Below are 15,244 nucleotides of genomic sequence, written 5' to 3'. Positions count from 1 at the left end.
TCTTTTATGCACATATCAGATGATGTCACTTCCGTACACAAGACTCCACGTTGCGTCTGCTTCCGCTAGACGCGGTGTCCTGAGAAAAGCGTCCGAAAAAGGAAGTGTACGTGGCCTTTGGAATACAAATATGCAGCCGATACGAACAGATGAAATCACAGGGCTGTGGAGTTACTTGAAAACAGTACTGTTGTTTCTTATCTAAGAAATATTTATATCTTTGATTTTAATTGCAGTACATGACCACCCATGCAACACGCCTTTGGTGCAGTCATGGAAGTGTATCTTGGACATTGGTTTTGTAATAATTAGTAATTTAAATAAAAAAAGTACATTGGATCTCTGTAGGGACTAACTGATTTAGTTAGTAGTTCATATTATCACTCTCACTCTATCATGAGATTGTTCGTTAAAAACAAAGTATCTGTCAAAATCTCTTCCTTTCCATGGCATTTCAACCACCATCCAGGCTGCAGAGTAATCAGTACCATGTTGGTTGTGGCCGTTACGAGGATGATTTTGATGAAAATGAACGAATTGATCCTTAATTTCTCACTTTCTCAGTCAGTGTATTCATTGTATAAACCTGGCTGCATAAGGTTTTGTTCTTCAGATCAGTATAACAGAATTTTTGATGCATTATGCAACAAGTAAATACTGTAACCTTTTTATAGTTTTAATATAAGACAAAGGCTTATAATACAAACAATTGCTTCTTACCTTTCCCATCAGCTAGTGTGCAGGTAAATCAGGAGCACTGAGAAATACCCCCCCCCCCCTCCCCCACCCACCAAACCAAACACACACACACACACCTCACATCCCGTCCTCCCAACTGTCCATTCATTGATTGGACATGGAGTGAGGTAAAGAGAGATGGAGAGAAAGGGCATTATTTGAATGTCATGACTGAGATGTAATGTGAAATGAAGTGTATATTAATGAATGACCTGAAGTCTCCAGAATGACTTTAGCAACCTATCAGCTGATGGCCTTTAGGTCAAATTGTTCAATGTTGAACTGTCTGAAGTCATTTGAAGGTTTCAAGAGTTGCTATCCTGCAGCTGTCCTTTGGTGTTTATTGCAACATAGCACAGACAACAGGAGAATGGCGACCCTTGCAACAGGAGAATGGTGACCCTTACAACATAGCACAGACAACAGGAGAATGGTGACCCTTGCAACAGGAGAATGGTGACCCTTACAACATAGCACAGACAACAGGAGAATGGCGACCCTTGCAACAGGAGAATGGTGACCCTTACAACATAGCACAGACAACAGGAGAATGGTGACCCTTGCAACATAGCACAGACAACAGGAGAATGGTGACCCTTGCAACATAGCACAGACAACAGGAGAATAGCGACACTTGCAACATAGTACAGACAACAGGAGAATAGCGACTCTTGCAACATAGCACAGACAACAGGAGAATGGTGACCCTTGTAACATAGCACTGATAACAGGAGAATGGCGACTAGAACACGCCCACTCCCATTGCAGTGGCAGCCATAGACAAGGTGAGAAATGCAGACATGCTTGGCAAGGAAGGTTTCTGGCACTGCCCCCAGACCACCAGCTCAGCTAAGTTTGAAAGTCCTGGGGAGAAGTGTTGTTTGGAAGACGTGGGAAGAAGTGCTGGGGAGAAGTGTTGTTTGGAAGACGTGGGAAGAAGTGCCCTGGGAGAAGTGTTGTTTGGAAGACGTGGGAAGAAGTGCTGGGGAGAAGTGTTGTTTGGAAGACGTGGGAAGAAGTGCTGGGGAGAAGTGTTGTTTGGAAGACGTGGGAAGAAGTGCCCTGGGAGAAGTGTTGTTTGGAAGACGTGGGAAGAAGTGCTGGGGAGAAGTGTTGTTTGGAAGACGTGGGAAGAAGTGCTGGGGAGAAGTGTTGTTTGGAAGACGTGGGAAGAAGTGCTGGGGAGAAGTGTTGTTTGGAAGACGTGGGAAGAAGTGCCCTGGGAGAAGTGTTGTTTGGAAGATGTGGGAAGAAGTGCTGGGGAGAAGTGTTGTTTGGAAGACGTGGGAAGAAGTGCTGGGGAGAAGTGTTGTTTGGAAGACGTGGGAAGAAGTGCCGGGGATAAGTGTTGTTTGGAAGACGTGGGAAGAAGTGCTGGGGAGAAGTGTTGTTTGGAAGACGTGGGAAGAAGTGCCCTGGGAGAAGTGTTGTTTGGAAGACGTGGGAAGAAGTGCTGGGGAGAAGTGTTGTTTGGAAGACGTGGGAAGAAGTGCTGGGGAGAAGTGTTGTTTGGAAGACGTGGGAAGAAGTGCTGGGGAGAAGTGTTGTTTGGAAGACGTGGGAAGAAGTGCTGGGGAGAAGTGTTGTTTGGAAGACGTGGGAAGAAGTGCTGGGGAGAAGTGTTGTTTGGAAGACGTGGGAAGAAGTGCCCTGGGAGAAGTGTTGTTTGGAAGACGTGGGAAGAAGTGCTGGGGAGAAGTGTTGTTTGGAAGACGTGGGAAGAAGTGCTGGGGAGAAGTGTTGTTTGGAAGTGTTTGCACCCCTGGCCATCCTGTCCCTTGGTCTGCCTCCAGACCAACTGTACTGGGTGGTCTCTGGCAGCAGACGCTGTCACCACTTCTGGAGGTGTCCCTCAGCTGGGTCAAGCAGGTCTGTTCAGGAATGGACTCAGAGCTTCCTTTGGGTTTGGCAGGTGTCAGAGTTCTAGTCAGTCATTTTTGTCCCTTCTCCACCCTTTGACCTATCTGGCTTGGGTGGCCAGACCACAAACACAAGGCTCCAACTAGTATTGCTGTGTAGTTCACTGAGGCACACAGCCACCCATCCACTTTCTTTTAAGGAAGTTCATGGATGGACTTAGAGCTTCTTTTTAATAGACTGTTCTGGGTTTATTTCTCTGTGCCCTGACTTACATGTCCTTCCACAGGGTCACCACCTGGATGTGGTTTTGATGTGTGGCAGATCGACAGGACGGAGCCCTGTTTGATGTGGTTTTGGAGCCCTGTTTGATGTGGTTTTGGAGCCCTGTTTGATGTGGTTTTGATGACAGATTGACAGGATGGAGCCCTGTTTGATGTGGTTTGATGTGGTTTTGGAGCCCTGTTTGATGTGGTTTTGGTGCCCTGTTTGATGTGGTTTTGATGACAGATTGACAGGATGGAGCCCTGTTTGATGTGGTTTTGATGTGGTTTTGGAGCCTTGTTTGATGTGCTTTGATGACAGATTGACAGGATGGAACCCTGTTTGATGTGGTTTTGATGTGGTTTTGGAGCCCTGTTTGATGTGGTTTTGATGACCGATTGACAGGATGGAACCCTGTTTGATGTGGTTTTGATGTGGTTTTGGAGCCCTGTTTGATGTGGTTTTGATGACAGATTGACAGGATGGAACCCTGTTTGATGTGGTTTTGATGTGGTTTTGGAGCCCTGTGGTTTTGGAGCCCTGTTTGATGTGGTTTTGATGACAGATTGACAGGACGGATCTGTGTTTGATGTGATTTTGATGTGGTTTTGGAGCTTTGTTTGATGTGATTTTGATGTGTGACAGATTGGCAGGATGGAGCCCTGTTTGATGTGGCTTTGGAGCCCTGTTTGATGTGGCTTGATGTGGTTTTGGAGCCCTGTTTGATGTGGTTTTTTTGATGTGGCTTGATGTGGTTTTGGAGCCCTGTTTGATGTGGTTTTGATCTGTGGCAGATTGACTGGACGGAGCCCTGGTTTGCAGGGCTGGCATTGTTCCATGTTGTGTGTGCCATCACCACCTTCCTCACCTGTCGACATCACACACTGCAAGGCGTTGTGTTCGCCCTGTTCTGTAAGTGACAGTAAATACCACTGATGACATAGTACCACTGATAATACCACTGATGAATTTGTACCACTGATAATGCCACTGATGAATTTGTATCATTGAATACCACTGATGGCAAAGTACCATTGATAAAACCACTGATGACATAGTACCATAGATGAAAGGTTGATACTGCTGATAGTAAAATTGTATACCATTGATCATTGATGACATTGTATGAATGATGAAAGGTTGATACTGCTGATAGTAAAAATTTGTACCATTGATCATTGATGACATTGTATCAGTGGTAAAAGGTTGATACTGCTGATAGTAAAATTGTATACCATTGATGACATTGTATCAGTGATAAAAGGTTGATGCTGCTGATGGTAAAATTGTATACCATTGATGGCATTCTATCATTGATGAAAGGTTGATGCTGCTGATGGTAAAATTGTATACCATTGATGACATTCTATCATTGATGAAAGGTTGATGCTATCAAAGATCTGATCATAACAAGATTTGTACAGGTTTTTGAAGTTTTTAAGAATTTGAAAAAAAAAAAAAAAAGAAAGAAAAGAAGGACCTATCTTTTTGACTCCCTTGTGTTTACAAACAAAGTGAGTCAGTGTTATAATCTGGTGTTTGGTTGTGTGTGTGTGTGTGTGTGTATGTGTCGGTAGTAAACTTTAACATTGCCATTTTCTTCGGAAATACTTTGCCAGTACCAAATTTGGCTTAAACATAGTACTTTTTTTTAGTAGTAAAAAAATCTTCACAGTCATAACAATGATAGGCTGTATGTCTCCAGATTTTAACAGTATTTCCGAATCATTAATGGTTTATTTTGTTGATGGTGGTTCTGGATTCCGAAAACGCTGTTACCCCTTTGCAGCTGCCCGAATGTCTTGTAATAAAACGCCATGATCACATTTTTATTTTTCGCAATTGAAAGCAAAGAAATACAAATTCTAGACAGAACACATACAGTGGCACTAACTACATTATTGACGTGTTTACTGCATATGAATATTCTAAAGTGGACACTGAATTAACTAGAATGAACATAAAAGAAAATTTGAATTGACTGTTTAACTATGGTCAGCCTTGTCAACACTGGTTTGTGCAGATCTTGACAACATGTTGCAAAGCCTGACGCGATGGCAATGTCTCTTTTACTGCTGAATTAAAAGAATTTCTTACATAATGATTGACGTATTTACTTCATATGAATGTTTTAAAGTGGATTTTGAATTAACTAGAATGAATAGAAAAGAGAAATTGAATGGTCATTGTCGTACTTTTGAGGCTAGTTGAACACAGATTTCTGCAGATCTATAAATATTGAACACATATTGTAGTGTGTTTCAGGTGATGGGAACATCTCCATTACCTTGGACTTGAAAGAAATTCTTAAATTCCTGAGATATACCAAAAGAACATCATTTATATGATGTTTTTACTTTGATTATCGCTAAATGCATATATGCTTAAATAATTATTTTTGGACAACGTCGTTGAATGCTGCGTTAGCGCAGTGCACAAAAGCACTTGTTCTTGACCTGAACATCCTGGGTTCGAATCTGCTTTGAAGTCTTTACTTTTTTCGTTTTAAACTTGAAGCTTTATTTAATTATAATCACGAATTGAGAACACATTTCAACAAACTAATTCTTGTAAGTTTTTTTCCTTTATCTTTTCAGTGTGTGTCACAAGTGAGTCTTGAAGGTCTTGCCTTTCTTGTTTTAAGAAGTCTTTATAAAGAATTACCCACATCTGTTTATTTTTGATTTTGGCTTTCTATGTGGGGAGGGGGCAGTCTTTATGAAGAATTACCCACATTTGTTTATTTTTGATTTTGGCTTTCTATGTGGGGAGGGGGCAGTCTTTATGAAGAATTACCCACATTTGTTTATTTTTGATTTTGGCTTTCTATGTGGGGAGGGCGGCAGTCTTTATGAAGAATTACCCACATTTGTTTATTTTTGATTTTGGCTTTCTATGTGGGGAGGGCGGCAGTCTTTATGAAGAATTACCCACATTTGTTTATTTCCTATTTTCTAATTTTGACTTTCTATGTTGCTAAAAAAAGAAAAAAGAAAAAAAGATAGATAGTTTCTGTCAGTGAGAAAGCACGTCAGCTAATTGTTCCACCTGTGTTAAAAGTTGTAAGTAAACCAATTTAAAAACAAACCTGATCCTGAAAGGATTATTCCTCGACTGAAATTATAGTTTTCATCTTTGTTGCAGATGACAATTTGCACAAAGTTTATACATGATAGTTTTAAATTTTTGGCCTTTGTTATTTTAAATTTGAATTAGATTTAGAAATTAAAAATTTTAAAGAATGGTTTTAGATTTTGGCAGACTTCACTCAGGGAAGTTTGTTCAGCTAAACAGAGTCGTGTTATTGTGTAATCTGTTTTCCCATCTCCTGTGTTTGTGCTTTGCAACTCCCATTTTCACTCTGTGTACATGTGGTCTTTTTACCTGGTGGACTGTTTTGGCCTGCCAGTTAGGCAGCCATCTTCTGTTTTCAGGGGTGTGCATGCTGAGTATGTTCTTGTTTCCATAACCCACTGAAGACTGACATGGATTGCAGGATCTTTAATGTGCAAATTATTTTCTGCATGCATATATGATATATACACATAAAGGAGATTAGGGCACTAGAATGTATGCACATTTGTATCGTATTGTATTGTATCGTATTGTTTTGTATTGTATTACTCTTTTTGTCGCAACAGATTTCTCTGTGTGAAATTCGCGCTGCTCTTCTCAGGGAGAGCGCATCGCTACACTGAGAGCACCACCCATTAAAAAAAAAAAAAAAAAATTCTCGGTAGTGTTGACATAAAAGATTTGAAAAATGTCCCCCCTTTACTCACTAGATGTGCCAAAGCCAGGAATCAGACTCAGGAAACTCAGGTCAGAATCCTGCACAGATCCTATTTTTTGAAACAAGAACAAGAAGAATCTCTGCAGCATGTTGTGTTGTGGATGGAGATTTCATACCTGTCTCTCAGGCCAGTATTTACAGTAACCCTAACAGTTTGCAAACCCACAGTGTAATGCTGTTTAATTTCAGTGATGCTGGTTGGATGTTCAGAGTATATCAACCAGTTTGCAGCTCAGCACTGGAAGTAAGTCTGTGTGGAAAGACTGTGATGTTTGCCAGTTTGTTGAAATGGATGTCAGGATTTATATAATAAAACAACAGTGTAACTGGAAATATAAACACTGAACAGTGTGCATGAAATCAAGATGATCACTTACATAGATACACAGTCTCTGTCTGTCTGTCTGTGTCAGTGATTCTCACATGCACACACACACACACATGTGCCCTCATACTTACACACATTGACAAACATTCATGCGCACACATGCACACATATGCCCTCACATGCACGCATGTACACGCTCACACACACACACACTCACACACACACTAACACATATGTGCACACACACATGCATACCCACATGCACATGTGTTCACACATCCCCCTCCCTTCCCCCCCAACCCCCACCACACACACACAACACACACACATACCCACACCCACAACCACACATCTTTGCACACACACACCCACACCCACATTTGCACACACACACACACACACACACACACACACACCCACACCCACATTACACACACACACACACACACATCTTTGGAATAGAGTCTGTGTCACTTTGTTGTTGGCAGGAAGTTCAGCAGACAACAGTACTTTGATTCCAACGGGCTGTTCATCTCCGTCGTCTTTTCTGTGCCCATCCTTATCAATTGTCTGGTTATTGTGGTAAGTGTTTTTTCATGCCTGTCCTCATTGTGGTGTTTTTTTCCATGCCTGTCCTCATCTTATGGTGGTGTTTTTCCATGCCTGTCCTCATGTCCTCATTGTGGTGTTTTTCCATGCCTGTCCTCATCTTATTGTGGTGTTTTTCCATGCCTGTCCTCATCTCATTGTGGTGTTTTTCCATGCCTGTCCTCATCTTATTGTGGTGTTTTTCCATGCCTGTCCTCATCTTATTGTGGTGTTTTTCCATGCCTGTCCTCATCTTATTGTGGTGTTTTTCCATGCCTGTCCTCATCTTATTGTGGTGTTTTTCCATGCCTGTCCTCATTGTGGTGTTTTTCCATGCCTGTCCTCATCTTATTGTGGTGTTTTTCCATGCCTGTCCTCATTGTGGTGTTTTTTCCATGCCTGTCCTCATCTTATTGTGGTGTTTTTCCATGCCTGTCCTCATTGTGGTGTTTTTCCATGCCTGTCCTCATTGTGGTGTTTTTCCATGCCTGTCCTCATCTTATTGTGGTGTTTTTTTCATGCCTGTCCTCATCTTATTGTGGTGTTTTTCCATGCCTGTCCTCATTGTGGTGTTTTTCCATGCCTGTCCTCATCTCATTGTGGCGTTTTTCCATGCCTGTCCTCATCTTATTGTGGTGTTTTTCCATGCCTGTCCTCATCTTATTGTGGTGTTTTTCCATGCCTGTCCTCATTGTGGTGTTTTTTTCCATGCCTGTCCTCATCTTATTGTGGTGTTTTTCCATGCCTGTCCTCATCTTATTGTGGTGTTTTTTTCATGCCTGTCCTCATTGTGGTGTTTTTTCCATGCCTGTCCTCATCTTATTGTGGTGTTTTTTTCATGCCTGTCCTCATCTTATTGTGGTGTTTTTTTCATGCCTGTCCTCATCTCCTCATTGTGGTGTTTTTCCATGCCTGTCCTCATCTTATTGTGGTGTTTTTTCCATGCCTGTCCTCATCTCCTCATTGTGGTGTTTTTCCATGCCTGTCCTCATCTCATTGTGGTGTGTTTTTCCATGCCTGTCCTCATCTCATTGTGGTGTTTTTTCATGCCTGTCCTCATCTTATTGTGGCGTGTTTTTCCATGCCTGTCCTCATCTCATTGTGGTGTGTTTTTCCATGCCTGTCCTCATCTCATTGTGGTGTTTTTTCGTGCCTGTCCTCATTGTGGTGTTTTTCCATGCCTGTCCTCATCTTATTGTGGTGTTTTTTCCATGCCTGTCCTCATCTTATTGTGGTGTTTTTTCCATGCCTGTCCTCATCTTATTGTGGTGTTTTTTCCATGCCTGTCCTCATCTTATTGTGGTGTTTTTTCCATGCCTGTCCTCATCTTATTGTGGTTTTTTTTCCATGCCTGTCATTGTGGTGTTTTTTTTCCATGCCTGTCCTCATCTTATTGTGGTGTTTTTCCATGCCTGTCCTCATCTTATTGTGGTGTTTTTTCCATGCCTGTCCTCATCTTATTGTGGTGTTTTTTCCATGCCTGTCCTCATCTTATTGTGGTGTTTTTTCCATGCCTGTCCTCATTGTGGTGTTTTTCCATGCCTGTCCTCATCTTATTGTGGTGTTTTTCCATGCCTGTCCTCATCTTATTGTGGTGTTTTTTCCATGCCTGTCCTCATCTTATTGTGGTGTTTTTTCCATGCCTGTCCTCATTGTGGTGTTTTTCCATGCCTGTCCTCATCTTATTGTGGTGTTTTTTCCATGCCTGTCCTCATCTTACTGTGTTGTTTTTTCCATGCCTGTCCTCATTGTGGTGTTTTTTCCATGCCTGTCCTCATCTTATTGTGGTGTTTTTTCCATGCCTGTCCTCATCTTATTGTGGTGTTTTTCCATGCCTGTCCTCATCTCATTGTGGTGTTTTTCCATGCCTGTCCTCATCTTATTGTGGTGTTTTTTCATGCCTGTCCTCATCTTATTGTGGTGTTTTTTCCATGCCTGTCCTCATCTTATTGTGGTGTTTTTCCATGCCTGTCCTCATTGTGGTGTTTTTTCCATGCCTGTCCTCATCTTATTGTGGTGTTTTTTCCATGCCTGTCCTCATCTTATTGTGGTGTTTTTCCATGCCTGTCCTCATTGTGGTGTTTTTTTCCATGCCTGTCCTCATCTTATTGTGGTGTTTTTCCATGCCTGTCCTCATCTTATTGTGGTGTTTTTTCCATGCCTGTCCTCATCTTATTCTGGTGTTTTTCCATGCCTGTCCTCATCTCATTGTGGTGTTTTTTCCATGCCTGTCCTCATTGTGGTGTTTTTTCCATGCCTGTCCTCATCTCATTGTGGTGTTTTTTCCATGCCTGTCCTCATCTTATTGTGGTGTTTTTCCATGCCTGTCCTCATCTTATTGTGGTGTTTTTCCATGCCTGTCCTCATCTTATTGTGGTGTTTTTTCCATGCCTGTCCTCATCTCATTGTGGTGTTTTTCCATGCCTGTCCTCATCTTATTGTGGTGTTTTTCCATGCCTGTCCTCATCTTATTGTGGTGTTTTTTTCCATGCCTTTCCTCATTTCCCTATTGTGGTGTTTTTTCCATGCCTGTCCTCATCTCATTGTGGTGTTTTTTCCATGCCTGTCCTCATCTTATTGTGGTGTTTTTCCATGCCTGTCCTCATTTCCCTATTGTGGTGTTTTTTCCATGCCTGTCCTCATCTCATTGTGGTGTTTTTTCCATGCCTGTCCTCATCTTATTGTGGAAGGTGTCTGGCAGTCCTCACCTCCCACCACTGCCCAATGAATTTCTTTACCTGTGTACAGAGGATAAAGCAGTCTTCGGTTTTTAGTCTTGGTATGATTATGTAATGATCTTCTGACAGCATGTTCTGGAGTTTTGAGTCTTGGTATGATTATGTAATGATCTTCTGACAGCATGTTCTGGAGTTTTGAGTCTTGGTATGATTATGTAATGATCTTCTGACAGCATGTTCTGGAGTTTTGAGTCTTGGTATGATCATGTAATGATCTTCTGACAGCATGTTCTGGAGTTTTGAGTCTTGGTATGATCATGTAGTCATCTGTTTACACCATGTTTTGTTCTCAGATTCCAGCCTTTTCAGTCATGGATTTTTTCCTTCGCTCTGAACCCACAAGGAAAGAAGGAAAAAAAGAACTGGCTGAATCCTCCAACATCTGAAACATACCCTCTCACAGTCTGAATGATGAGCAAGTAAAAAGCAAACAAAAAACAACAAAAACAGACCCTTTTTTGTCGCTGACCTGATGTTGACAACGCAGGTGTTGTGGCTGACCTGATGATGACAATTCAGGTGTTGTGGCTGACCTGATGTTGACAATGCAGGTGTTGTGGTTGACCTGATGTTGACAATGCAGGTGTTGTGGTTGACCTGATGTTGACAATGCAGGTGTTGTGGTTGACCTGATGTTGACAATGCAGGTGTTGTGGCTGAAGATGTCCGCTGACCTGATGATGACAATGCAGGTGTTGTGGCTGACCTGATGTTGACAGTGCAGGTGTTGTGGCTGAAGATGTCCGCTGACCTGATGATGACAATGCAGGTGTTGTGGCTGACCTGATGATGACAATGCAGGTGTTGTGGCTGACCTGATGATGACAATGCAGGTGTTGTGGCTGACCTGATGATGACAATGCAGGTGTTGTGGCTGACCTGATGATGACAATGCAGGTGTTGTGGCTGACCTGATGTTGACAATGCAGGTGTTGTGGCTGAAGATGTCTGCTGACCTGATGATGACAATGCAGGTGTTGTGGCTGACCTGATGATGACAATGCAGGTGTTGTGGCTGACCTGATGTTGACAATGCAGGTGTTGTGGCTGAAGATGTCTGCTGACCTGATGTTGACAATGCAGGTGTTGTGGTTGACCTGATGATGACAATGCAGGTGTTGTGGCTGACCTGATGATGACAATGCAGGTGTTGTGGCTGACCTGATGATGACAGTGCAGGTGTTGTGGCTGACCTGATGATGACAATGCAGGTGTTGTGGCTGACCTGATGATGACAATGCAGGTGTTGTGGCTGACCTGATGATGACAATGCAGGTGTTGTGGCTGACCTGATGATGACAGTGCAGGTGTTGTGGCTGACCTGATGATGACAGTGCAGGTGTTGTGGTTGACCTGATGTTGACAATGCAGGTGTTGTGGCTGAAGATGTCCGCTGACCTGATGATGACAATGCAGGTGTTGTGGCTGACCTGATGTTGACAATGCAGGTGTTGTGGCTGAAGATGTCTGCTGACCTGATGTTGACAATGCAGGTGTTGTGGCTGACCTGATGATGACAATGCAGGTGTTGTGGCTGAAGATGTCCGCTGACCTGATGATGACAATGCAGGTGTTTTGGCTGACCTGATGATGACAATGCAGGTGTTGTGGCTGAAGATGTCTGCTGACCTGATGTTGACAATGCAGGTGTTGTGGCTGACCTGATGATGACAATGCAGGTGTTGTGGCTGACCTGATGATGACAGTGCAGGTGTTGTGGCTGACCTGATGATGACAATGCAGGTGTTGTGGCTGACCTGATGATGACAATGCAGGTGTTGTGGCTGACCTGATGATGACAGTGCAGGTGTTGTGGCTGACCTGATGATGACAATGCAGGTGTTGTGGCTGACCTGATGATGACAATGCAGGTGTTGTGGCTGACCTGATGATGACAATGCAAGTGTTGTGGCTGACCTGATGATGACAATGCAGGTGTTGTGGCTGAAGATGTCCGCTGACCTGATGCGCAACATCCGACGCAAGCAGCTGCAGCAAGGCGCCCGGAAGGAAGGGGAGGCAACAGTTGATGTTGACGGTGACAAAGGGCAGACACCCTCCAGTTGTGAGGTGGCGAGTGGTGACAGCAAGAAAGACAACTGAGCTGTGAGCAGTTAAGGGTGGCGGATGTTATGCAGGAAAAACTTGTTTCACAAGAAAGGAAACGAAAAAAAATCTTCCCCGCTCTTTGACCATGCCTCAGAGCATTCAGTATCTGGTAGTCTTCTGTTATTATTATTATTATTATTATTATTATTATTATGTTTAAATCAGCAAAGTCAGGAAACAGTTTTATTTATATTAATATTTTCTTCTTCTGTGTGAATAGGCAAAGAAATTATTAACATTTGACACACACACACACAAAAAAAAACCCCACCCTAACAACACCAGCACCACACCAAGTTAACTCAGAAATAAGGGAGAAAAGAGACAGCCAAAGCTAGCTGAAGTTTGACCAGCCAAAGCTAGCTGAAGAATGATCAGCCAAAACTAGCTGAAGAATGATCAGCCAAAGCTAGTTGAAGAATGACCAGCCAACGCTAGCTGAAGTTTGACCAGCCAAAGCTAGCTGAAGTATGAGCAGCCAAAGCTAGTTGAAGAATGACCAGCCAAAACTAGCTGAAGAATGACCAGCTAAAGCTAGCTGAAGTTTGACCAGCCAAAGCTAGCTGAAGTTTGAAAGCTAGCTGAAGTTTGACCAGCCAAAGCTGTTTAGTGTTCTGTTGAAATGAAGAGATGTGGAAGTACTGGTTACATCCTTGTTGTAGCTTTAGTGAAGTCAGGAGTGAATAGTGTAGCATTGAAAAGAAGAGATGGGGAAATAGAGGTTACGTCCTTGTTGTAGCTTTAGTGAAGTCAGGAGTGAATAGTGTAGCATTGAAATGAAGAGATGGGGAAATAGAGGTTACGTCCTTGTTGTAGCTTTAGTGAAGTCAGGAGTGAATAGTGTAGCATTGAAATGAAGAGATGGGGAAATAGAGGTTACGTCCTTGTTGTAGCTTTAGTGAAGTCAGGAGTGAATAGTGTAGCATTGAAATGAAGAGATGGGGAAACAGAGGTTACGTCCTTGTTGTAGCTTTAGTGAAGTCAGGAGTAAATAGTGTAGCATTGAAAAGAAGAGATGGGGAAATAGAGGTTACATCCTTGTTGTAGCTTTAGTGAAGTCAGGAGTGAATAGTTTAGTGTAGCATTGAAAAGAAGAGATGGGGAAACAGAGGTTACGTCCTTGTTGTAGCTTTAGTGAAGTCAGGAGTGAATAGTTTAGTGTAGCATTGAAAAGAAGAGATGGGGAAATAGAGGTTACGTCCTTGTTGTAGCTTTAGTGAAGTCAGGAGTGAATAGTGTAGCATTGAAAAGAAGAGATGGGGAAATAGAGGTTACGTCCTTGTTGTAGCTTTAGTGAAGTCAGGAGTGAATAGTGTAGCATTGAAATGAAGAGATGGGGAAATAGAGGTTACATCCTTGTTGTAGCATTGTGGGTTTGCTTTCATGCGCACTAAAGGTCAAAGGGTAGAGTTCAAAAGGTAGAGTTCATGGTGGACAAGAAAAGGATTTTTTCTTGAACACTGAAAAATGTAGATGAAAACTGCTGGTTGGTTGAAGTGTTTTTTCCTCTTTTTTTTCAATTGTGTATATTTATTCTCTCTCTGAATTGTGTGTGTGTGTGTGTGTGTGTGTGACTATTTTGTCACAACAGATTTGAATGTGAAATTTAGGTTGTTCCCCTTGTGTAGATGTGTATCCGCAGTGCAGTGGCCCCCATGCTCTGCTCTTTTTGATTTCTGCTCATGATTTGTTTTGCTATTGAAGTGGATCATTCTACAAGGGACAATTCCTTTGTTGCCATGGGTTATTTTACGTGCACCAGGGGCATGCTGCAGACGGGACCTCAGTTTATGGTCTCAACCATTGGACAAGCACCCAGACCACCACGCATGGTCTACTGCAAGTCAAACTGCAGACCCTGTGTGTGTGTGTGTGTGTGTGTGTGTGTGTGCGTGTGTGTGTGTGTGTGTGTGCGTGTGTGTGTGTGTGTGTGCACTTGCACAGAAAGAGGCAATTGTTCATTTGTTGATTGAGTTGGCATGACACACATTGTTACAATTTTTTGTTTTTTTGTTTTGTGTGTGTGTGTGTGTGTGTGTGTGTGTGTGTGTGTGTGTGTGAAGTCCATGAGGTGGGAAGCTGTTGGTTTGGCTTTACGGTCAGATATCGCTGTGGGATCTTTGTAACTTCGGCATTAAACGTTGATTGTGAACGGCAGCCAATGCTGGCTTGATTATGAATGATGTCACTGACAGTGATTGTATGTATTTATGCGTGTGTTTGTGAGCATGTGTGTGTGTGTGTGTGTGTGTGTGTGTGTGTGTGTGTGTGTGTGTCCTCATCGGTAAACTTTAACATTGCATTGTGTTGTATCATATTGAATTGTATTGTATTGTATGAAGGAGGAAGGTGGCAAAGTGGTTAAGACACTTATCTGCTGTACAGTGAAGGTATGGGTTTATCTGCCGATAAAATGTACAGTGAAGGTATGGGTTTATCTGCCGATAAAACGTACAGTGAAGGTATGGGTTTATCTGCCGATAAAATGTACAGTGAAGGTATGGGTTTATCTGCCGATAAAATGTACAGTGAAGGTATGGGTTTATCTGCCGATAAAACGTACAGTGAAGGTATGGGTTTATCTGCCGATAAAATGTACAGTGAAGGTATGGGTTTATCTGCCGATAAAATGTAGAGTGAAGGTATGGGTTTATCTGCCGATAAAACGTACAGTGAAGGTATGGGTTTATCTGCCGATAAAATGTACAGTGAAGGTATGGGTTTGAATCCCATTCTGGCCCTTTCTCCCAGGTGTTGACTGGAAAATCAAACTGAGTGTCTAGTCTTTCAGATGAGATGACAAACCGAGGTCCCTTGTGCAGCATGCAC

General features: G+C 42.6%; 1 protein-coding gene across 1 annotated transcript; it reads left to right on the top strand.

The window, feature by feature from the left end:
• The first annotated feature begins 60 nt into the window (after positions 1–60).
• Positions 61–14,622, top strand: LOC143291044 (transmembrane protein 18-like). The gene is made up of 5 exons (XM_076600628.1): positions 61–184; positions 3,654–3,771; positions 6,842–6,896; positions 7,469–7,562; positions 12,242–14,622. Exons 1-5 carry the CDS (start codon positions 131–133, stop codon positions 12,407–12,409), a joined length of 489 nt encoding a protein of 162 aa, XP_076456743.1. The 5' UTR covers positions 61–130; the 3' UTR covers positions 12,410–14,622.
• Positions 14,623–15,244: the final 622 nt, after the last annotated feature.

The sequence above is a fragment of the Babylonia areolata genome, chromosome 16 (genome assembly GCF_041734735.1).
Source record: "Babylonia areolata isolate BAREFJ2019XMU chromosome 16, ASM4173473v1, whole genome shotgun sequence".
Taxonomy (NCBI): domain Eukaryota; kingdom Metazoa; phylum Mollusca; class Gastropoda; order Neogastropoda; family Buccinidae; genus Babylonia; species Babylonia areolata.
This window is presented reverse-complemented; position numbering and strand designations above follow the sequence as displayed.

Bases quoted from the DNA above. Each gene is read 5' to 3' on its own strand.
- LOC143291044 (XM_076600628.1), top strand. From the start codon at position 131: ATGCAGCCGATACGAACAGATGAAATCACAGGGCTGTGGAGTTACTTG. The intron at 185-3,653 runs GTACTGTTGTTT...GATCTGTGGCAG, and splicing joins TGTGGAGTTACTTGAAAACA to ATTGACTGGACGGAGCCCTG. The intron at 7,563-12,241 runs GTAAGTGTTTTT...ATGACAATGCAG, and splicing joins TCAATTGTCTGGTTATTGTG to GTGTTGTGGCTGAAGATGTC.